Raw genomic sequence first — 25,594 nt, 5'->3', positions numbered from 1 at the left:
TCAGGATCCTTCTGCATCAAAGTAAGTATTTACTAAAATCATTGTGAGGGTACAGTAAGGGTCTAGGTTATAACATCTGGATTATTTTATGTGCTAGGTGATTCACATGTAGCCATTAAATAAATCCTAAACACAATATTTTGTGAGGTTTCCCTGAGGAGGATCCCCTTTTGGGGGTTGCTTGTCATTTTACAGAACCTTCTTTAATGTTCTTCCTCTGCCTCATTCCCCATCTCCTTCCCAGATAGCTCCAGGCAGGTGTTTGTGATCTATTGCCCCTAGGACAGAGGTGGGCACTCGGGTTCTCTTCTGGGAATTAGGAATTATGGTTCACAGAAACTAGTCAGTCTCTTTTAATAACTAAATGTTAACCCAGGGGTTATGGAGAGCCACAGTTCATCAGGTTCAACTTGGAGGAACAGCAGATGTGGAGGAGAAAGTAAAGCAGGGGTGGAGAATCAGAGCCTTTCAGAGAGTAATTATTTCCTACCAGCTTTCTTGTTTCTGCTTCCATTCCCCTGGGAAACCTTACTGCACGTCCTGCCAGCAGGTTCCATGTCATCATCCTCATTCTGAAAACAAAGTCATCTTCTTTTGCTTGTGTTGGTTGACTGGGTTTCTGCCAGCCATAGAGCCTTGAAAGACCATTATTTTCTCTGTTTTCCTAATGAGAAGATTGAAGTTCAAAGAACCTAGTAACATGCAGAGCCATGCAGCTGGAATATGGCTGAGTCAGGATTCAAGCCTCATGCACAATGTTCAAATATTGCTGCAACTACTCACATAGTCGTGGTTTCCATAAGTGAAGATTAGTGTGGCTGCAAATAATTTTAATGAATAGATATGTTGTGAGTGGTCTTGGGATGGAGCACTCATGTGACTGGTGGGCCTTACTTTGGTGCTTCAATGCCTGTGTCCATTGGGCTTGTTGCTTATGGTGCATTTCCTCCTCTGCAGGCCAGGATTGCTAGTTATCTTTTCTGTTTTTCCATAAGAACTTAGAGCTCTGTCTGCTCACTCAGAGTCATTAATTCACTCAGCTTAGAGTTTTCAAGGGCTGTCATCCCTCAGTTCAGTTCAGTCACTCAGTCATGTCCGACTCTTTGCAACCCCATGGACTGCAGCATGCCAGGCCTCCCTGTCCATCACCAGCTCCCAGAGCTTACTCAAATTCATGCGCATCGAGTTGGTGATGCCATCCAACCATCTCATCCTTTGTTGTCCCCTTCTCCTTATGCCTTCGATCTTTTCCAGCATCAAGGTCTTTTCCAGTGAGTCAGTTCTTCACATCAGGTGACCAAAGCATTGGAGTTTCGGCTTCAGCATCAGTCCTTCCAAAGAATATTCAGGACTGATCTCCTTTAGGATGGACTGGTTGGATCTCCTTGCAGTCCAAGGGACTCTCAAGAGTCTTCTCCAACACCACAGTTCAAAAGCGTCAATTCTTTGGCGCTCAGCTTTCTTTATAGTCCAACTCTCACATCCATACATGACTACTGGAAAAAACATAGTTTTGACTAGATGGACCTTTGTTTGCAAAATAATGTCTCTGCTTTGTAATGTGCTGTCTATGTTGGTCATAACTTTTCTTCCAAGGAAAAAGCGTCTTTTAGTTTCATGGCTGCACTCACCATCTGCAGTGATTTTGTAGCCCTCCAAAGTAAAATCTGCCACTGTTTCCACTGTTTCCCCATCTATTTACCATGAAGTGATGGGACCAGATGCCATGATCTTAGTTTTCTGAATGTTGAGCTTTAAGACAACTTTTTCACTTTCCTCTTTCACTTTCATCAAGAGGCTCTTTAGTTCTTCTTTGCTTTCTGTCATAAGGGTGGTGTCATCTGCATATCTGAGGTTGTTGATATTTCTCCCAGCAATCTTGATTCCAGCTTGTGCTTCATCCAGCCCAGCGTTTCTCATAATGTACTTATGACGTCATCCAATCCTAATTCCCACCCCAAATCTGTCTCCCTAATATTATCACAATGATTATTAGGGTTTCATCATATGAATTTTAGGGGGACGTGCTCATTCAGTTCATAACAGTACCCTGGACTGGAAATATTTTGTATCTAGTAAGGGAGAGATCTATTCCCTAAATTAATGTCCATTTAATGCCCTCATTAATTTACAGGAGCACATACCACACAGGGGCTTATACATTGCCACCACATCTAGCTCTTTCAAGCTTTGCCCAGGCTTCTCTGGTCCCCCTTTATGGTCCCCACCCAAGCTGCTTAGCATCTGCCTCTCCCTCCTCTGCTCCCTGAGGGCTTTACCTGATTTTCATGGTCATGGCAGCAAGGGCTGCCCTGACCTAACCATGAACTTCCCTGGCCAATTCATGGAATCATTCAGAAAAATTTGTCCTCCACAATCAGACCTCAGCCCCCTACAGACCTCATTTAAGTACATTTCCTTCTTGCTTTCTGTGCTGTAGTCTAACTAGACATCTTCTGTTTCCTTAACTACATCACATTCTCTCTTCTTACCTCTGGAGCTCTGACCATGCTGTTCTCCCAGCCTGGCACACTTTACCTGCCTAACTCCTCCTCACATTTCCAGGCTCAGTTTTATGTGCATTACCTCAGAGAGGTCTTTTCTGACTCCTAGGCTTGTTTCTGTGCTCTTGAATCCACTTTTATCTCCGATTTCCTGTATCATATAACCACTGCTTATTAAAATTACTGTTAAAGTGTCTATCTCCCTTATTAAATGATAAACTCCCAGGGGCCAAGGACCCTATCTCTTGCTCACTCATGTATGCCAAGCATTTATCACAAATAGGAATCATAATGATGCTAACTGAAGCAGAGGTTGTCAGTCTCATTCTAAGAAACAGGCATCCAAGAAATGTGGCCTTTATTTATTGCTATGAGTCGACATATTTTTTGATTCTGAATTACTCTGATAGACTGTTAGGAAATTCAACTTCATTAGACTTGATTATGTCATAACATTAGAGGTTTTCAACTTATTACTTACATCCCACGTGTCCACAGAGACTAGATCCATTGTTTTTACAGCTTTCTGGTGTTTTGGTATCATGAGTGGGACTGGAAATCATTGGTGAAGATGGATACCTCAAGGCCTTCAGAACTCACCTCCCTTGACATACCATATTTCACAAGAAATTCCGTATGAATTTCATACCACATTTCATTCTTACGTTGAAAGTAATTTCTGCTTCTGTGGGTGCAGTCAGTGTCATAAGGACTGAACAGTTATTATTCTAGAACGCAAGACTTCTTTTTCTTTACAGTTTCTTTCTAACTTCAGGAGACCTCTCTTTGCCTCCTGCTTCTATGACTCTATCTCTTACTTAAACACCAGCCACTCTTTTCTTTCCAAAGTAGACTTTGGTGTCCTATAAATTTCAGCATCTGAACTAGTAGCACAGAAATAAGTTCCCCTTTCCTTGAGATTAGGGAAGGCTTAATCATTAAAACCTTCTGAGAAATGAAGAGAAATGGAAATATTTGTGTTCCTTTCTTCTAGTGCAGTTGTGAATGGTAAAACAAAATAATTGAATTTACGTAATATAAGAGCCCGAGTATTCAGATTCTGCTACACTAATATTTGTTTAATGCTTACTTACATGTTAGGCACTCTGTTAAATGCTTTACATAGAAAATCACATGCAATTGTCACAAGAACACTTTGAGGTAGGTAATAATCTCATATGTGAGGAAATAGAGACTCAGAGAGGTTAAGTCATCTCCTGAAGTCACTGAGAGGATTCCTGCTCAGTGAGACTCACCTCAGAGCTTGCAGTCTTACCTCTGCTGCTGTTTCCTTTGCAAAGACTGATAAGGGTTTGTCAAATGAATAATTAGATAAAGGAAACCCTTGAGAGCTTCCCTAACCAACTAATACTGAAATGAATTTATACCAGCGCTTTTTGGAAACAGGTAGCCTATTTTATTTTCTAAAATAGAAGAATAACAGCAAGCATGAGAGTTCAGGCTATAAAGAATATTGTATCCAGTAGACTTTTGGAGACATTTTTGACAAATATCACCTGTCACCATCTCTCTCAAAGTATGTCTTTTAGAGAGCTTCAGTTTTGACCTCAGTTAGAAATGATGGTGCATATCTGTTACTCACCTCCGTGGTAAGTTGGACAAGCATTGACATCTGACTGTAAAATTCTGTCACTACTCTACCCACCTTTCTGGGAAAACTGATCTACAAGGCTCCTAGCTGGGAGAGTGGCCATGGTGATTCTCTCTTTTTATCTGTTCATTCTTGTGGGACTCATCAAGGTTTATTTTATTAATATAACTCTCTGTATTTACACCAGAGGACATACTCTGAGAATATTAAATGGTATATGAAGAGCGTCTAGACATGTTAATGCACCTTAATGTCGTCTTGCAGTGTGAATTAGACCACAATTCTTTAGATGGATTCTTAAGTTGGAAACCACGGGTGTTTGAAATCAGCCTCTGTATTTATCAAAGACATAGTGTAGATGCTTCTGTAATTGCTCCTAAATATTGAGATTGATATGAAAGATAGTACAGGTTTATATTCCTTTCCTCCAAATACTCGGGGCCAGATGTTTTCCAAATACAGGTGTTTTAAAAATGTAATAGAGTGCACACAGACTTTATGTTACAGAGCACCCCTTCCCCAGTACACGGTGTAAACCTTCCAGAGTGATATTTCCACAGCAGAATATGATTATTCTTGTCAAGTGTCGTTTTAGATTTTACTGCCAAATTAGAAGATTAGGTGCTGTCCTCAAATGGGTTGCAAAATAACTTGTTGACTTTCACAGCTTTCTGTACGTTAGCATGTGGATGAGAGATTGTGGACTTACAGTATGTATCCCCTGTTATTAACCAGAGAGAAAATAAAAATGATGTAATAGTAACTTGAAGCAAAACTGCAATTGAAAGAGAGGGTTCTGTGTGTTGTCTGTCTGTGTCTTTCTTTTTGTAAGAAAAATTAGTCATTAGTGGGGATGGGAACAATTTAGGGAAGAACTTGAAAGAGAGATGCATACCTCTGAGAGAACAGGAGAGGAAGGACGGCCAACTATTAGGCAGGAGGAGAGCATGAGTGAAGGGCTGGTTTGTATGACTTGAATGGAGGCAGAGCACGGAGGTACAGACCTGATGCTCTCGTCCTCCAGTTATTGTGTATGTGTGTGTTAGTCACTCAGTTGTGTCTGACTCTCTGTGACCCCATGGACTGCAGCCTGCCAGGCTCCTCTGTCCATGGGATTCTCCAGGCAAGAATACTGGAGTGGGTTGCTATTTTCTTCTCCAATGCAAATTATAGGGGCCTAAATTCCCTGATGGGTCAGATGGTGAAGAATCTGCCTTCATTGCGGGAGACATGGGTTCGATCCCTGGATTGGGAAGATCCCCTGGAGAAGGGAATGTTTACATGCTCCAGTATTCTTGCCTGGAGAATTCCATGGACAGCGTAGACTGGCAGACTACAGGTTCATGGGGTCACAAAAAGTTGGACACAACTGAGCAACTAACAATATCATCTGCTCAGTGTTAGAAGGGCAATATTCAGGTTGGAAATGACAGATGCCAATGTGTGAAACAGACTGTCAAGCAGAAGAACAGAATAGAGGAGACAGCTAAAGGGTGGAGTATATTTAGAGTATATTTAGCCCTTAGTGTGTTTCCACATAGGCATAAAAACATTTGTAAGATTTCAAAACAATGATTTATTGGTTGGTAATGAGGTTACAAAGATGGTAGTAGGTAGATCCAAAGAAGCCTCGTAAGAACACAGTAGAGTACTGAAAGCAAGTTGAGTTCATCTTTAAATGTAAATAACTCTGCTCTAAACACACAAGTATACATAAGCACACATCTGTGGTGTCAGAGTGATGCTGTCATCAAAGGACATATAACTTCTAGAAAACCCCATTGTATACTTATAAGTGCAGGTTACAAATTTGCAATGAATTCATGTTTTGCTGTGCAAGAGACCTAGAGCAAGAAAGCAAATAAAATAGGATTTTAAGCTCAAACTTGTACTATTTTGATAAGTGAGATGGTTCACTATTTACCATTATTGCCAACAGATGCAGTGATTAGTATTAAAAAATAACGTTAAGTATGATATTATTATCTGGCATTCCATTTTTTTCTTTCCAATATTTTTTTCTATTCAATTTTCTTTTTATATGTTTTGTTTATGAATTATTGGCGGTTTTCTCTTATTGTGTACCAAGCTGAATGTAGACTCTTCTCTGCAAACTTACTGCTTTTTCTGTTCCCAATACCTTGCCTCCCTATAAACTCAGTGGACTAAAGATTTGCATCACAATGCCTACTCTCCTCTCTACTTCTTCCTTATCCCTTCCCCCTTCTCTCTACTTCTTCCTTGTACTAATACTTTCTACTAGTATTAAAACATTAATATTATTTACTAATATCAATTTTTACTAGTAAAAATTACTAGTAATTTTTTACTAAATATTTTAATAATTTTATGAGATAACTCTCAACCATTCTCAAATATATTTTCAATTCCCTCATTTTATGCCCCATCTAACACCTTCTAGTCCATCCTTCAGCCCCTCCTAGAGCAGCATCTCCTCCGGGGAGCCATTTCTGACAGCTGTCACCTGCTGCCGTTCTAACCAGTGCTCCATCCTCTGTGCCTCCTGTCACCCTGCACACAGCTCTGTCCAGAAGTCACCCTGTTTTTCTCCGATTGTTAATTTATTTGATTCTTTCCACCACCCAACTGAAAACTCTTATTTATATCTCCAATTTCAATAAGATACTTGGTACTTGATATATACCTGAATATACTTGATATTTACTTATAAAAGTGAAAGAGGTGCCCATGTGTTCTGATCAGCTTGTGCCAAAAAAATCCTCTTTGTGGCTCTGTTACCCACAGAATACCTTCCAGCTCCTGTCAGTGACAAAGCAAGCCCTTGTAACCTGTCCTTGATAGTGTTTCTCTCATACTGCTGGACTATTTTTTAACCCTCTGTGGACTTTTCTAATTTTTTGCCTTTGCACATGAGTTTCCTTCGTCTAGACTATGTCACCCTGCATCTCCCCATCCCCTGCCATGACTTTGATCAAGTCCTTTCCACCTGCTAAACTTTCATACATCTTGCAAACCCACCATAAATGACATATTTCTGAGAATCCTTACAATTCTTAGGTGAAGTACATATCTTCACCAAATGTACTTACTGTGTTGTGACCATATTTAATTTATCATTTGTTGTGTCCTCGGGCCTAGTGTCTATCAGATGCTCTGCAAATGTGGTTTGATTAAATGATGTGTCCTGAGTTAATGGAATAGTATAGGAATAAAAGTGTAGGTTTTGGAGACAGAAAAACAGATTTAGTGTGAATACTGTCTATAAGAGTCATCCAGTGTGTGACCTTAGGCTAGCTACTTAAAAGCTTTCATCCTTAATTTACTTGTCTGGAAAACGGGGGTAATAATTCACACTGAGCAGGTCTGTGAAGATTAAGTTAAAGAATATGAAAATGCCACAGAACTGTCAATAGACAGTTGCCCAGCAAAAGACAGATCTTATTATTATTAGCAATAGGAGTCTTTCAGAAGGCAAGATCATTCACACTGAGGGTGTATTTCCAAGAACTGTGGGTTTTGTTGTTGTTCAGCCAGTCAGTCGTGTCTGATTCTTTGCGACCCCATAGACTATAGCATGCCAGGCTTCCATGTTTCTCACCATCTCCCAGAACTTGCTCAAATTCGTGTCCATTGAGTCAGTGATGCCATCTAACCATCTCATCCTCTGTCATTGCCTTCTCCTCCTGCCTTCAGTCTTCCCCATCATAAGAGTCTATACTAATGAGTCAGGTCTTCGCATCAGGTGGCCAAAGTATTGGAGCTTCAGCTTCAGCATCAGTCCTTCCAATAATTATGCAGGATTGGTTTCTTTTAGAATTGACTGATTTGATCTCCTTGCAGTCCAAGGGACTCTCAAGAGTCTTCTCCAACACCATGAAGGAGGAATGAGATCCAAATAAAACTAAACTTTTTTGGGGGGATTTATGTCAACTCTAATTTAAAAAAAGATGTGTACACTTCTATGTTCGTAGCAGCACTATGTACAATAGCCAAGACATGAGGCAACCCAAGTGTCCATTGGTGAATGAATGAGTAAAGATGTGGTACATATATACAATGGAATGTTACTCAGCCATAAAAAATAAAATAATGCCATTTGCAGCAACATGAATAAACCTCGAAACTGTCATATTTACTAAGTTAGACAGAGAAAGACAACTATCATATATTGCTTGTATGAGGAACCTAAATAATGATACAAATGAACTCATTTACACAATGGAAACAGACTCACAGACATAGAAATCAAACAGTTACCAGACAGGAAAGAGGGGGAGGGATAAAATAGGAGTTTGGGATTAACATACACACACTAGATAATCAATAAGGACCTATTGTAGAGCCCAGGTAACCACACTCAATATTTTGTAAAAGCCTATAAGGGAAAATAATCTGAGAAGGAATAGCTTTATGTCCCTTCTGATTGGTGTGAGGTGATACATCATCATCCAAAAGTCTATAAAGAATAACTACTGGAGAACATATGGAAAAAAGGGAACCCTCCTGCATGGCTGGTGGGAATGTAAATTGACACAGCCTTTATGGAGAACAGTACGGAGATTCCTTAAAGAAAACTAGGAACAAAACTACCATATGACCCAACAATCCCACTACTGGGCATATACCCTGAGAAAATCACAATTTAAAAAGACATGTGTACCCTAATGTTCATCGCAACACTGTTTATGATTGCAGAAGACCCTGATGCTGGGAAAGATTGAAAGCAGGAGGAAAAGGGGATGGCAAAGGATGAGATGGTTGGATGGCATCACCAATTCAATGTACATGAGTTTGAGCAAGCTCCAGGAGATGGTGAAGGACAGGGAAGCCTGGCGTGCTGCAGTCCATGGGGTTGCAAAGAGTCAGACAGGACTGAGCAACTGAACAGCAACAAGGACATGGAAGCAACCTAGATGTTCACTGACAGATGAATGGATAAAGAAGATGTGGTACATACATGCAATAGAATATTACTCAGCCATAAAAAGGAATGAGTTTGAGTCAGTTGTATTGAAGTGGAGGAACCTAGAACCTATTATGCAGAATGAAGCAGTCAGAAAGAGAAAAACAAATATTGTATATTAATGCATATATATGGAATCTAAAAAAGTAGTACTTATGAACCCATTTGCAGGGAAGGAATGGAGATGCAAACAGACTTGTGGGCACAGAGGGGTAAAGAGAGGTTGGGATGAATTGAGAAAATAGCATTGACATATGTACACTATCATGTGTAAAATAGCTAGTGAGAAGCTGCTGTATAACATAGGGAGCCCAACCTTGCACTTTGGGATGACCTAGAGAGGTAAGATGGAGGAAAAGGGAGGGATACTCAAGAAGAAGGATACATGTGTAATTGTGGTTGATTTTGCATTATTTGTATGGTGGAAACCAGCACTACATTATAATTTCCCTCCAATTAAAAAATAATTAAAAAAAGAATAACTTTATAATAGAACCATTTTGTTAAACATCTGAAAGTGATACAACATTATAAATCAACTCCAATTGAAAAAATAAAGACAAAAATAAATTATTTTTAGAAAGATAAATGAAACAGGTGTCACTGTAGACAGAGCAATAGCTTGAGCAGTGTTAAACAGGTCAGCCAGGCAGGGTTCTGAGGAAAGAAAGGAAATAAACCAGTAAGAGTGGAGGGTGGAGGCACATAATGACAGCAGGCAGAAAGGTCCAGATGGTGGGGGGCCTTGCTCGATAGACTGAGGGGCTGTTGACTTCTTTCCAGAACTGCTCAGCTGCTGCAATCTAAAGAGACCATTGTTCCTGCTGATTTTCTCACACTGTGATCTGTTGCTGTCCATTGAAGAGGCACATGTATCACCCAAGGCCCCACCGATGGGAACACGCATAAGTGGTGCAGCATATTGAACTGTGCCAGGCTCCCCATTATTTCCCAGAGAAACTAACCATGGTGGTCACCCGAGAGAGCAGAGCCCCTGAACCCTGCACACACCCCTCAAGTGCTCCATGAGCAGAAGACAGTCCCCACCTGTGTCCTGTGGCCCTTCTGTGTGGCAGGCGGCAGTGCATGGAGGAGTCACAATTTCATGTTATTTTCCAGTTTCATCTGTCAGCTTGTCAAAGACAGGGACCTGTTGAGCTGAGCATCAGCTTCTCTTTGTAAATGTGTGTCATCTTTGCTCATCATGCTAAACTCCATTTTCATGGAGAAATAAGGGTTGGTGGGGGGAACCTGTAATCTAAAATAATTACCTTTTATTTGTTTTAATCATTTTTTTAAACAAGTGAGTTTAAGGAGGAAATGTGCATCTTGTCTAGGAGACAGCATCCTGTTAGCTGGCTGAGGAACTGTCTAGAGAACAATACATCTCTATAAGCAGTTTGTCACAACTGGTTAGTTTTTAATACTATGGAGGTTTCATTACCTCTTTTGGAATTGCAAAGTGTTTAGAATAGAAATGTTCATTTCTTTGTAGGAAGTATGCTTTCTGGGAGTAGTATTGTGTGGTCATTTTCCTCTCTAATGCCTCAAATTTGGCTCTATTTTTAGTCATCCTCGCCCAAAAAGAGGATCTCAATTTACTCTGTGTAATGCTTTGACAACTAGCTGTATGTGGCTGTTGGGTACTTGAAATGTGACAAGAGGGATCTGAGGATTGAATTGTTCATTTTTAAAATTTAAAAGCTGATATTTGATTCAGTTATTGGAGAAACTTAGTTATGTGAATTATTTTTATTAAAATTAAACTTTTTATTTTGTAGATGTACATGCAGGTGTAAGAAACAGGAGAGGGAAATCCTATGTCTCATTTACCCAGTTTCTCCAATGACAGTACTTTGCAAAATTGTAGCACCAGACCATAAAGAGGATTTTAACATTAATGTAATTAGAATCAGAGCACTCCCATCACCAGAGGGTCCCTCATGTGCTCTTATGTACTTTTTTAGTCACACCCACATCCCTCCACACGTGCCTCCCTCATTTCTGACCTTGGCAACCACTACTCTCTTCTCCATTTCTGTAATTTTGTCATTCCAAGAATGCTGTAGAAATGGAATCATAAACTAAGCATCTTTTTGAGTCTAATTCTTTCACTAATTCATTTGAGAGTTACCCATATTATTCCATGTTTCAATAGTTAGTTCCTTTTTATTGCTAAGTAATAGTTCATGGTTTTGCTGCATTACTGTTTGTATAACCATTGACCTGTTGAATAGCAGATGCAGTTTTTTCAGGTTCAGGCTCTTATGAATAAAGCTATCTTAAAATTTGCATACAGATTTTTGTGTGATCATAAATTTTTATTTAACTGGTATAAATGCCCAGGATTGCAAGGTTATGTCATAGTGTAAGTGAATATTAGTTTTATAAGAAATTGCCAAATTATTTTCAGGGTCACTCTAGCATTTTGCGTTTCTGTCAGCATTGTATGAGTGAGCTAACCAGCTTCTCTGCATCTTGGCCAGCATTTAGTGTTGTCGCTAGTTTTTTGTTTTATTCATTCTGCTAGGTATGTAGTGTGAATCTACTTTTTCAATTATAGATTTTATGAAATCTCCATAGAGTTCAAGTATTTGTTATGAAAATTTAGCATCCAATATGAAATATGCTTATGTTTAAAATCCTCCCTGAACTTTGAAGACTCGGTACTAAAAAATGTAAAATATCTCAACAGTTTTGAGATCAAACCAATCCCAAAGGATTGATTTTCCCAAAGAAAATCAACCCTGAATGTTCATTTGAAAGACTGATGCTAAAGCTGAAGCTCCAATACTTTGGTCATCTGATGCAAAGAACTCATTCATTGGAAAAGACCCTGATGCTGGGAAAGATTGAAGGCAAAATGAGAAGGGGGTGGCAGAAGATGAGATAGTTAGATAGCATCACCGACTCAATGGACATGAATTTGAGCAAACTCCAGGAGATCGTGAAGGACAAGGAAGCCTGGTGTGCTGCAGCCCATGGGGTCGCAGAGTCAGACACGATTTAGCAAATGAACAGCAAAAGGATTACAGGATGCATTGGCCTAAATAATATGTATTCTTAAAATTAATTTAACCTGTTTGTTTTTTTGAGTGTGGTTACTAGAAAATGTAAAATTACACAGTGGCTTAGACCAGGGGTTCCAAACCTCATTAGGAACTGGGCTACACAGCAAGAGGTGAGTGGTGGGTAAGCAAGCAAAGCTTCATCTGTACTTACAGCCACTCCCCATCACCGGCATTACCATCTGAGCTTTGCCTCCTATCAGAGCAGTGGTGGCATAATAAATGTGAAATGCACTTGAATCATCCCCAAACCATCCCTTCTACCCCTTGCCCAATCCATGGAAAACTTATCTTCCACAAAACCAGTCCATGGTGCCAAAAATGTAAGGGACTGTGGGTTTAGACCATGTTTCTATTGGACAGTGCTGGTATAGACTAATTGGATCACAAAGCCCACCTGGGCCTCTCAGTGGAGTGTCTTGTTTTATTTATTACAGGAGTCAATGGGCATGTTCTACGAAAGGCCAGCCAGTAACCATTTTAGACCTCATGTGCCATAAAGTTACATAAAGCTTTATGCTCTCAGAGTCCATCTGGTGGGAACCACTGCCATATTGGGGGCTGCAATTAAGGGTTAGGACTACAGAGAGAATGATTCTTACATGGGAACACACTCTGGAGGAAGTCCACCGGCTGCCAGAGTGTCCCCCCGCTACCTTTTGTGTCTTCAGTCTTCCACAGGTGCCTTGCAGTGAGTGGTCCTACATCAGGAATGGAATCTGAGAAATGTGGTATCCCACAATGTACAGCAGAGCCTGGGATGCATGGGGATAACATCTGAATGCAATGCCTTTTCAGTCCACAGATTAAACGCAGATGTAGAGGGAAGTAAGCAACTTTGAGCTAGCCTGGTGGCCAAAAACAGCCTTTTGTGCCGCATATTTCCTTCCTTCATGTGCACTCTTTTTGAGTAGTTTTACTAGTTAATCCCTCAGGGAAGATGGTTAGTCAAGAAAGAATAAGATAAAAGGCCTGAGGACTAGAGGCTTCAGAAAAGTGAAAGTGAAAGTCACTCAGTCGTGTCTGACTTTTTGTGACCCCATGGACTCTACAGTCCATGGAATTCTTCAGGCCAGAATACTGGAGTGGGTAGCCTTTCCCTTCTCCAGGGGATCTTCCCAACCCAGGGATCAAACCCAGGTCTCCCACATTGCAGGAGGTTTCTTTACCAGCTGAGCCACAGGGAAGCCCAAGAATACTGGAGTGGGTACCCTATCCCTTCCCCAAGGGATCTTCCTGACCCAGGGATCAAACTGGGGTCTTCTGCATTGCAGGTGGATTCTTTACCAACTGAGCTATGAGGGAAGAGTCTTCAGATGGAGTTATCAGTTCTGTCAGTAAATCATCAGGAGCATGGAAGATGTGATGCAGTGATGGAATATGAGCTGGCAGTTTGTAGCTGGAGGAAGTGTGACAGTTTTTCCTTCTGGGTATGAGCCACCCATATAATATGAGATTGGAAAACAGGAAAACAGAATTTCATTCCAAATCCAGCTAGTGGACAAGAAATTGTTTTGTTTTGTTTTGTTTTGTTTTCTCTCTTCTAGTTTTTTGCCTTTTTCTCTTACTACCTGAAATAAGGTAAAATCTCAATTTGGCTTCAATCTGTTCCTGAGTTCCAAGAGCTGGGTTTGAAAGTGTAAAGGAAAAGGCCATTGATGACATGTTCATTCTTCTTTGAAATGATATCCATCCATTGAAAATTTCTCTCTTTTCTCCTCATTGTCTCCTGTATGGATGGTTTCCAAACATCAGTGATATTCACTTATTCATATGTGTTTTAAGAGAGAAATTCATTTTTCTTCTCTCTGTGTTTCTGTGTAAGTAAGTTTCCTGAATTCATGATCTATCTGCCTCCCTCTCTCAGGATAAACTTTACTGATTGGAGGCAGATTTGGGAGAATAATCTGAGCATGTGTGGTTTCAGCACTTTTGGGCTTGTTTTTTCAAAGGCAGCATTGGCATATTCTGGGTATGTGTTTAGGGACCTCACTTACAGTGTCGGCATGCTTTTGTTCAGAGCTGCCTGCCACAGGTAAGGAAGTGGGGCTTAATATTAGTAGGGGTACTTAGTTGAGGATCTAAATTTATATTCTCTAATCAGCATCATTCGTTATACATGTGATATTTAGATCTCTGTACAGTTGCTCCATGGATTTGTTTCTTAGATGATTTCAAATTTTGGAGGAGTAGAGGGATATGATAAATTTATCTCAATCTCCAATGTTAAGCAGCTCTCTATTATTCTAATAGGGGTGATCTGAGAGCAAAAGACATATATCAGCATACTTATATTCAAAGTTGACATTTAAAGCATTACCTGTGTCAGGAACTCTGATAAAAATACACACACACATGATTCCTAGTTCTCTCACATCTATGCTATGCTATGCTATGCTAAGTCGCTTCAGTCGTGTCCGACTCTGTGAAACCCCATAGACGGCAGCTCACCAGGCTCTGCCGTCCCTAGGATTCTCCAGGCAAGAATACTGGAGTGGGTTGCCATTTCTTTCTCCAGTGCATGAAAGGGAAAAGTGAAAGTGAAGTCGCTCAGTTGTGTCCGACTCTTAGCGACCCCATGGACTGTAGCCTACCAGGCTCCTCCGTCCATGGGATTTTCCAGGCAAGAGTACTGGAGTGGGGTGCCATTGCCTTCTCTGTCTCACATCTAGTTAACTGAATATTCCTCCAGTTTTTCAAATCTCAGTAAATAACAGCACTATCCACTCAGCTTTTCAGGTCAAACATGTAAGTATCATTGTTTTCTCATTGAAAACATGAGAAATGAGGATATCCACAATATCCAGTCTATGATTTTCTTCACCCACAATACCCATATACAGACTATTTCAGCTCTAGCTTCAATGTACAGCCCAATCTGACCACATCTTGCCATCAACACCACTGGCCTTTGGACACCACCATCCCCCCGAGGCCTTGTCCTGCAGTAGCCTCTTGTCTGATCCTATCCTTCCATCTTGCCTTCCTAAAGCCACTCTCCATGCAGCCAGAAGGATAAACTACATCATTATGTCATGCTTTTGCTTAAAACCTTCCAAAAATTTCCTGTTAGACTTAAAATCTATCTGTCTCACCAACTAAGACCCAGATACCAGATAACTCTGTCTCTGTCTCTCTCTCATCTCTCTGTGCTCTTCCACATGGGCCCTTTTGTTTTTCCTCAGAAAGCATAACATTGGTATACACCTTAAATGTTTCACATGCTATCATTTTTGCTCCAGACAATTGTTCCATAGATTTTGCCAGACTACTCCTTGTTCAGCTAAAATTAACCTCTTTAGAGAAACCTTCTCTGATCTTTGTATTTCAAGAGGTCACCCCAACTAATTGGGTTATAATTCTGTCCATCACCCTGTTTGGTTTTGTTTTTTCCTAAGAATGTCACTATTTGGAATTTTATGTGTGGATGTGGATTGTTTAGAAAAGGCTAAATGGTAGAAACAGAGAGATCCACAAATAGTATCCTAGTTTTGACAGTACAGAAGTTAATTTGTTGCTCATGTAATAGTTCAAGGTAGGTGTTCTTATTTAGGAGACCAGTCCCCTCCGTGTGAGGCTTCCGAGTCTCAGGTGCCTCTCATCTTATGACTCTGCTTTTCTCTTGAGTCTGTAATCAGCAGCAGAAGAAAATGAGTGTGTGGGAAGCATGCGTGCATGTGTGTATGCTCAGCCACTCAGTCATGTCCGACTCTTTGCAACCCCACAGACTGTAGCCCACAGGCTCCTCTGTCCATAGGATTTCCTAGGCAAGAATGCTAGAGTGTTCTGGCATTTCTTATTCTAAGGGTTCTTCCCAACCTAGTGATCTAATCCATGTCTCCTGCATTGCCGGCAGTTTCTTAACCCCCGGGCCACCTGGGAAGCCCATATGGGAAGCATGCATTTTCTTTTTTTCTCACGAAGAGCATAACTCATGCTCAGCCAGATATTCCAAAGCCCCTTTTCAGATACTGCATCCATCTCAACATCCGGAATCTCTGAGCCATGCTCAGTTCTTTCCATCTGATCCTGTTATGGTTTGTCATGTTCTGATGACTTAATTGAAAGATGAACTATCATTCTCCTACTGCTAAATAAGATAGTAGAACAGGGACAACTTATGTATGCCCTGAGTCCCAGTCAATAAAGAGAAGATTGAGATTCACATAGTCAATAGTGCAGAACATTGATAGAATCTTTGGGACAGGGATCTGCTTTTGGGACAGGATAGACTGCTTTTGCAGGGAAGGAAGTTTCCTCGTTGGAACCTAGATTGCATTGTGAGAACCTCCCTCGTCCATTGTTCTCTGTGGTTCTTTGCTTTGCCTTCTTAGAAACTTTCCCTTGCTCGGTTTCTTCCATGGCCATATCCATAGTGAACTTTACGAGTTGGACTTCCCTGGATTCTGTGCAATTTTTGCAACTTGTTTCCTGCTCATAGGAGATGTTTGGGAGAATATGGACTGCTTTAAGGATTTGAGAGTCCAAGGCTTTTTAAAGGCCAGACTCATGGTATCTTTGGCAATAAAATTCATGAAAACTTATTAGCCTTTTCATCTGTTTGCTTCCGATCAGAATTGTGTGTCTGTTTCTCTACCCATTTTTTTTTTCCTGTATATCCCTTGGGAAGCTACTTTGGTTCTTTTCTTCCTCAAACATATGCCTCTCACCTGCAGCCTGACAGCAGCCTCCTGAAACTATATATTTGAAAGCAACTCTCATAATCATACTTTTGTTTCTAGCCAAGTCTATTTGTTTAAATTAGAATTTTTAATAAACATGTGTTCTCATTTTTTATTCTCATCTCCTCATGTTTGTGGTCATCGATCATTTGTCTCTCCACCCCAGCAAGTCCCCTAGTTTCTGTTTGCTAAGCAGTCACCTTTCCCCCCAGTTTATTAGTTTTTATAATACATTGGAAAAAGCAGTAGGTATAACCCAATACTAACTAATACTCAGAAGTTATGCTTCTTGGAACTATAAGCTAAGTAGATGCTAGGTCAGCCTTCCCAGTTGTTGTAGGCAACAGTGTTCTCAAGTATGTAACTTTATATTATAGAGCTTCATATTCCTAGTCTGTGATATCTGTTCCATGCCACTCAATGCTTGGCCATTAAATTAATGCCACATATTTAGGTTATTTTCATGGCAGCAACCAGATCAAGGCACCACATTTTATATGGTTTAGGATGCTGTTAACAGCTTTAACAAATAGTGCGTGTGTGCTCAGTTGCTCATTTGTGTCTGACTCCTTGCAACCCCATAGACTGTAGCCTGTCAGGCTCCTCTGTCCATGAAATTTTCCAGGCAAGAATACTGGAGTGGGTTACCACTTCCTTCTCTAGGGGATCTTCCTGACCCAGGGATCTAACCCTTGTCTCCTGCATTCTCAGGCAGATCCTTTACCACTGAACCACTTAACCACATGTTATAATGGCTGAGCCCAGAGATGGCTGTTTGGACTTCCCTGGTGACTCAGATGGTAAAGAATCCACCTGCAGAGCAGGAGACCCAGGTTTGATCCCTGTGTCAGGAAGATCTCCTGGAGAAGGGAATGACAACCCACTCTAGTATTCTTGCCTGGAGAATTACATGGACAGAGGACCCTGGTGGGCCACATCCATGGGGTTGCAAAGAGTCAGACATGACTGAGCAACTTTCACACACACACACACACACACACACAGACACACACACACATGGCTGTTTATCACTCACAGAGTGGTCCAGGATATGTCTTCCTGATTGGCAGGCATCTTTCCTCCGAGTAGTGATTTAGAAACTCAGGCAAATTCCCTGCAGAGGCTCCTCTATTTCTCAGGACTTCATTTTTATTACTGTCTTCATTCATATCACAGAAGGAAAATGATAAGTGGGGATTGCACCCCACACCAGATTTCTTGAAGCCTTTTTCGAAAAGGAACACAAATCTCTTTAACTCACATTCAGTTGGTAAGAAGTAGTCACATGGTCATATCTGTATGCCAGAGCAACTTATAAATTTCATCCTGGCTGAACAGCTGCTTCCCAGTGGCAAATATATTCCATGAAAGAAGAAATAAATGTTTTGGTGGACTTTCAGCCATCTTTGCCATATGTCTGTCTGTGCTTAGGTTTCTGTCTGTCTTGATTAAAATGTAAGCTCTAGAAGCCCAGGGACTTTCTGTTTGCTCTGTGTCCTGGGAATATACCAATAAACAATGTCTTGATTAGAGTAGGTACTCAGTAAATATTTGTAGAGGGAATGACTGTGATTAATAAATTGGTCTCTGGGATATATAATCCTGACTCTGGCATTCATTGTAAACTTAAGATAGTTGCTTTAATTTCCCTATCATCAAAGAGTAAAATCTTATTATCTACCTCATAAACTGAGGGTCAAATTAGATAAGATATATATATCACTTAGCATCATTCCTAGCACATGGTAAGCATCTAGTACATGTTAGGTAATATTATTATTATTCCTGTTATATATACACACACACACATACACAGACACACACACACACATATCCCAAGTACCATATCTTGAAAATTTGAGGATAATTTAATAGAATTTCACTAGAATTAAGTATTAGATAGAATTAAAACAGGTTCCAAATAATTCACTGTTTTGGACTAAAATACTTAGAAGATTTCATTCTGAAAGTGAAAGTGTTAGTCATTTACTCGTTTCCAACTCCTTGCGACCTCATGGACTACAGCCTGCCAGGCTCCTCTGTCCATGGAATTCTCCAGGCAAGAATACACTCTAATATGAACCAAATTAAGAGCTTCAAACAGTAGTACGTATTAACATTATAGTACTTATGTTGTCATGCTGATAAAATTATGTAACAAATAGCAGCAGTGCATATATAATCTTGTAGTACGTAGTCATGCTGGGAGAATTATGTAACAAATAGCAATGACCCCTGTTACCCGTTAACTTGGTATGGAGGAAATGACTTGTAGATAGTTTCATGGGAAATTTAAAGTACTGGCAAGTTATCCCCAAAATCAGCTACCTTAATAATAGATATCATTTAAAGGGGGGAATGATCATTGTTGTTCCCGAATACTGATATTTCTTTGCCACACTTTATGCAACACATATAGGAAATGAGAAAACATCCAAACTTTCAACTTTTAGTAAATGTTTAACACTTACCATGTATATACAATCACTGTGTTAGACATTGGGCTTACAGTGATGAACTGGAGACATCTATAAACCTAGTCTAGAATGTCAAGAAACAAGTATTGAGAAAATGGAATTCTAGGTTGTAAATGCCATGATTGGAAAGAATACAGCATAGGGTATCTATGGCAGATATGGATTCCTAGATGGTTTCTCAGAAGAAATTGAATCTAAGCTCAGACCTGAAAAATAAGGCTAGTTAGGTGAACAAAGCTTTGGCTCCCTGATGACCTATAATTGGCTTTTTATTTTGCAGTGAGTTATATTAAAATATTAAAATACAGAAAAAACATACAGAACCATGTATATATTTTACATATCCCATCAACTAAAGAAACCACTGTTAACATTCCAGTTTATTTCATCCATATATTTCTGGGTAAGTTACGTATAATTGAAATAGTATAATATAAAATATTTTGTGTTTTGTCACTAAGAATAATATTAGAAGCATTTTGCATTGTCTTTAGAAGCATTGTTTTAATGGCTAAAAGATAGCCCATCTTGTGAACAAATCCAACTGTTACCTCATTAGTGTGTGTTTAGGTTGTTTCCATATTTTCCATTTTAAAAATCACTTAAAATTAATATTCTATTTTAAAGACATTCAAATGTATGCAGTAATACTTGGTCATAATATGGCAAAATCTGGATCTCTTGGGGATAGCTCCGAAGGTAAAATTAAGGAAGAATTAATATTCTCTGGCTACCATGACTGCATAAGTAGAATCTTCTGATATTTTTAATCTCTCTATTAAAAATATCTTACAGAGTCATTATCCCACTCTTTCCTTCTGTGTTATGTGAACTGAGGTTTTTCAGAATGTGTTACTTAGTATCACAATTGTTTAATATGGGATTTTTTGGAGCCATCAGTGTGCAAAGCTGCCTTGCTAATCTCCAAAACAGGAAGTCTATCACCCCATGTTGTGATTCCCAAAGATATTTGATCATGGCATCCTACTTATGTAGAGCTCCTGATAGGGCTAGTGTTCTATGGAGCACACATCTATAAAGACTGATTTATTATAACTTGTAGGCAGCCTGCTTCTGGCTGAAAGATTATATTAGCTAAGGTGGGAAGAGATGTGCCTTAATTCAACTCATATTTAGCAAATATTTGTGTACTGTTTAATATTGAGCTACACCCCTTGGGGTATATGTTGGCATATGAGAAGCAGATCCTGTCCTTAAGGGCTGAGTGTATCAAGATAGCTATGTATGAGTGCATGTGCATGTGGGAGGGCATGAATATATGCATATAGAGAAGGCTTAGTGTTATAAACACAAATACACAAATGTCTATGTTATATACACTCAGTCATGTCTGACTCTTTGTGACCCCATGGACTGCAGTCTGCCAGTCTCCTCTGTCCATGAAATTCTCATCCAGTCAAGAATACTGGAGTGGGTAGCCATTCCCTTCTTCAGGGTATCGCCCCAATGCGGGGATAGAACTCAGGTCTCCTGCATTGTAGGCAGGTTCTTTACCATCTGAGCCACCATGGAAGCCCATATTGTATACAGACCACAATAAATACTCTAGGAGAGAGACATATAGGATACTTAGACAACGGAAATTTCATAGCTTGCCATAGAGCTTAGGAAAATATATTTTAATATGCATGTGGGTGTTGGGGGAATTTCCTTTGGAACTCTTCATTGTTAGTGATATGAAGTATTAGATTAGGTTTAACCAGAATATTTATAGATACCAGTCAAGAGAGCTTGCTGGTTAGGAATTTGGGCTGTGAATCAGAAAGTTGTGCACATAAATTTGATCTCTGCAATTCAGGAGCCAGCTGAATTTGAACAGATATTTTAACCTTGCTAGGTCCCAACTTCCCATATGGGGATAATTGGTGTATTGTGAAGATTTAATGAAAAAATATGTTAAGCACTTGACACAAAGTAAACTTTCCATTAACACTAGATAGTAGTTCTTGTCATTATTATTATATTAATTTTTAATACTCATGCCCCTACTACTGGCCTACCATAAAAAACTAGAGTGAAATGTTAAAGCAGCAAACAAATCTTAACATACCATTACCAATTCTCTTTCATGGCCAGTGGTCTCTTAAGTAGTCTCTTATTTTTATTGATGACCTTGTATTTTGTCACCTCAGAAACAGTGTGACAGGGATGACACTACAGTGTGATCTCCATGAGAACAGTGACTCCATGAGCACACATATACTCAGTGACTAATACAACATCTAGCTAACAATTGGACCTCATTAAATGTATACACAAAGGAGAATAATAAAATATATTTGAAAAACATATCTGCTTTAAAATTGCCCATGTCAACACATCACATTGTCTTACCAACACATTACATCATTATCCAACCATTGCATTCTTTTTGATAAGCTGGGACAGGGCCTTAGAAACCTTCTTCATACAATATTTTCTGAGTACTCGGATGAGTTGAGGCATGAGGTTTAAAAAGTAACCTTTGTTTTGTGATGATGTTTGACTGTGGGTCTTGTTTGTTACTCAGATCCTTGCGGGTCTTGTTTGTTACTTAGATCCCTGACTCGGGACTTGTTGATCTCTCTAAAGAGATCACATTTACTCAAAGACAGCAGCCTTGTCTTCATTATCTTTCTCTATATTCATATCTAACACTGTACCGGGTGTGTGATAGGTGCTCAACAGGTATTATTTGAGTAAGTAAATGTTGCCAAATCCAATTCACTCTGCTTCATACGCTATAGGCCAATAAATTGGGAGATAAATTGTTGGGGCAAAGAATAATGACATTGTTTGGAAAGCCAGCAGACTGAGAAGATGGTGGACTAGTGTCCCAAAGAACAATCTTATCCCAGTCAGAATTCAGGCTTTTTTTATATTAAAAATGAGAGAGAGGGTGATTGTTTGCTGCTGTTCTTGCATCTGTCCACATAGGTCAAGTCATGATGTTCCTGCAAACCTCCAACAAGACAAATGTCATTCTCTGTTCTGCAGTGTTTTATCTCTCTATGGACTCTTAAAGATCAGAGCCCTGATAATAGGCTATCCTGTATATATCAGGCTATACACTACATTCTTTTTCAAGATGTGTAGAGCGAGAATGACTAAGCACAGGCCACAGAGCACAAAGGTTAAAGAGAAAGAAACAGGTCCAACATGGAGTCAGATTTGCTCTTCCCTATTACATAAAGGATTGAGTAATTCCCAGCTGATGGCTTAACTCATAATATTCTCTGTCAATTCCAGGTCTTCCCCCAAAGGAAAAATGCCTCTCCAGCAGATGGTCACCAGTGCCCCACTTCTCTTAGAATAGCTTCGTGACTTCCTTAGAATGTATTAGAATATTTAGTCAACTTAGCTTTCCACAACTTGGCACAAAAATTCCTCCAGGAAGGCCCTAGTTGGCCTGGAGTCCAGATAATAAAGGGTTCCCCTATCATACAATGTGTTTCCAAAAAATTTCTTGAAAGGTAGATTATTCAAAAATTAGATTATAGTTTAAATGCCTATTAGAGCCATCTAATAGATCTTTTACAAAGCATGGTAATATCCTATAATATGTCTATTACTCTCTAATTTGTCATTTTTATAATTGTAATTTTCATGTCTAGCAAAATTAAGGTTATATGGCACCCTTATGAATAAACCGTACTGGATAATTGGAGTTTTCAGAGGTTTTGGACTTTTTTCCCTTTATGTATTTTTAATGGCTCCTTCAATGGAAATACCTCTAATGAGTTCATGTATCTTTGCCTTACTCTACAGAGGATCAGGATAGAATTTAATCTTTTCCAGTGATTCAAGTTCATCATTATGCAACAGATAATATTTGCTGAAATGCAGTTACATTAGTTATTACTCGGTAACAAATACTTCAAAATCCACTGGCCTAAACTAATAATTTTATTATTTTATTTGTATCTGCAGACCAGCTAGGTGGCTCTTCTTATCTGAGCTGGACCCAGCTGATCTGGGCTGGGCCTGCTCTTGCATCTTTAGTCAGTGAGAGCATCTGCTAGAAGCTGGCTGAGCTAAGATGGTCACAACAGTTATGATTCATGCCTACTCCACACGGTGTCTCATCTGCAAGCAGGCCAGCCCGGGCTTGTTCACATGACAGTGGCAGAAGTGTACAGGGAACAGGCATATCAGGCCTCTTGGGACCTCTTTCAGAACTGGCACAATTACTTCCTTTGCATTCTTTTGCAAAGTAAGTCATAGGGTTAGCTCAGCTTCAGGGGGTGAAGAAGCAAATATCCCATCTTGATAGAATTGCTTCAGAGTCATATTGAAAAGGGTATAGATGCAGGGAGGGTTGAAACTTTCAGGGCTTTTTCTTGCAAATAATCTACTATTGTATCATTAAGAAAGCATGAGCTCCAAGACTTCAGTGCCTGATGCTAATTGGCTTCACACCAGTGTGAACTTTGAGCTCTTCTGTTTGCTTTTGGGGGAATCGTGTGGGACTCTTCTCTTTAGGCTCTCTAAATTATCCTCACTGTTGATGTACCTGCTTCTCAAAGCCATTCAATTATATCTTTTCTGATTTTCTTGGAAATTTTTTACTAATTTTTCTAATTTTACTTGGACTCACTTGCTTAGAATCCCGTTGACCAGCGAGGGTTAGGGATCCGGGTAAAGTTAATTCTCAGAAAGGTTTATGGAGGAGCTCTGCTGTCTATAATGCATTTTTACTACTTGGAAGCTTAGATTTTTTGCTGCTAGAAAATATTGTTGAGAGGTATGTTTTCAGATTGCAAGAGTGAAATCCAAATCAGAGGAAAGCTATTAGACTGTTTTGTTTCCCATAAATGAAAGCATTTCACATATTTCATAGTAAGGTCCAAGAGGGAGGCCAGGAATGGTGCTTTTAGTATTTCCACATCATTCTATCCCCAGCTCCTGGCACAGTCTGAAGCTCATTCTAGTAGAAAGAATGAATAAAGGCATGAATGATTTAGAGTATTTCTAAACCTAGGTAGACTTGTGAAAATCCCCAGTGCTCTTTATGTTCTAAAAAGGTAGTGTGGGTACACTTCCTTGCCTCTGAGGGTATTTTAAGGATTAACTAATGTCAGGAAAGGGCTTTGATAAGCCTAGATGAAGGGTGTCCCATAACTATAATGTTTTATTGTTATAATACTATAAAATGCTTTTTGGGACATATAGCTTACATATTTTCCATAAAATTAATCCATAAATCATGTGCAAAATGTATCAAATCCAAAAGAAATAGCTTTGACCTTAGAATTGCTGTAGCAGTGGTTTGATGATATACTACCTACTACATCAGCAGTACTCCAAAGTACATAAAATGTGCTTCCATATATTCAAAATGTGCAAACACTTAAATGACTAGCTGCTTTCACAAAAAAGATTAAATGATTCAGAGGTTTTTAATGTGCAATTATAAGTATTTTTAGGACTATCACAAATGCTGCAATTTTTAGTTATTTTCTCCAGTTCCCTTGAAATACTCACTATTCACTTAAAAATGTTTGCTAGAGCTACCTTATGATCTCTTTTTTTTTTTTAAGATGATTCTTTATTTTCTGATGTTCCTGCTTAATAGCTGTATACAAATGCCCAGAAATGTTTTAATGGAATGTCAGCACACATCATCTTTTGGTTATATCTTTGTTTTATGTCACCAACATGGTAAGTACATGTGCAATTTTTTTCTGAGAAATACTAAATTTCTCTTTTTTTAGCTAGACTATCCAACTTATGAGGGATGAACTGTGAATGATGGAAATGTTATCATCATTACCAGTGTTACAAAAAGTGGTTATTCACTTACATTGAATGAACTGTAACAACTTTCTATGATTTTTCAAAAACATAAAAAGATATACCTGTCACAAGTAGAACTTTTGCTTAAATAAGGTTATTTTGAATACCTCCAACTGCTGCATAGGGTCTGTAGAAGAACATCATTCTGCAAGTATTAAATCAGAATGGTGTGTGCATTCCATTCCCAGAACAACTTAGCAAAGGGCTGGAATATCATTGAAAGGATATTGAGAGGGTATACCTATCATGAATGCAAGGTAAAAACAAAACAAAACAGAAAAACAGCCATCACGTTTAGAGGGATGATGATTCATCTCTACCAGATTTCTCATCTGTTTCACTGTGGCTGAGCTGAAACTATCTGTCTGCTTCCCTCCCATTTGATTAAAAAGATCAAGACACTTTGGAATGAATTGCCCACATCATTCCCATTTTATACCTCTATCTTTGCAAAGGAAGTGTGGTTACCACTTTCTTCTGTTCACGAGACATCTCATTTTCTGAGTGAAT

General features: G+C 39.4%; 1 protein-coding gene across 6 annotated transcripts in view; it reads left to right on the top strand.

Annotated features, from left to right (window-relative positions):
• The window catches only part of THSD7B (thrombospondin type 1 domain containing 7B), a 1,641,422-nt gene that overhangs the window by 903,343 nt on the left and 712,485 nt on the right, over positions 1–25,594 (top strand). The window contains exon 1 of one of the 6 annotated variants that reach the window (XM_081579096.1): positions 3,737–3,911. The exons of the other annotated variants lie outside the window; for them this stretch is intronic. Within the exon in view, the coding sequence (XP_081435222.1) occupies positions 3,881–3,911 (31 nt within the window). The 5' untranslated portion in view covers positions 3,737–3,880. Of the gene's footprint in view, positions 1–3,736; positions 3,912–25,594 lie in introns of those variants that run through there. 6 annotated transcript variants of the gene reach the window in all.

The sequence above is a fragment of the Giraffa tippelskirchi genome, chromosome 3 (genome assembly GCF_054371585.1).
Source record: "Giraffa tippelskirchi isolate mGirTip1 chromosome 3, T2T-mGirTip1v1.2.pri, whole genome shotgun sequence".
Taxonomy (NCBI): domain Eukaryota; kingdom Metazoa; phylum Chordata; class Mammalia; order Artiodactyla; family Giraffidae; genus Giraffa; species Giraffa tippelskirchi.
This window is presented reverse-complemented; position numbering and strand designations above follow the sequence as displayed.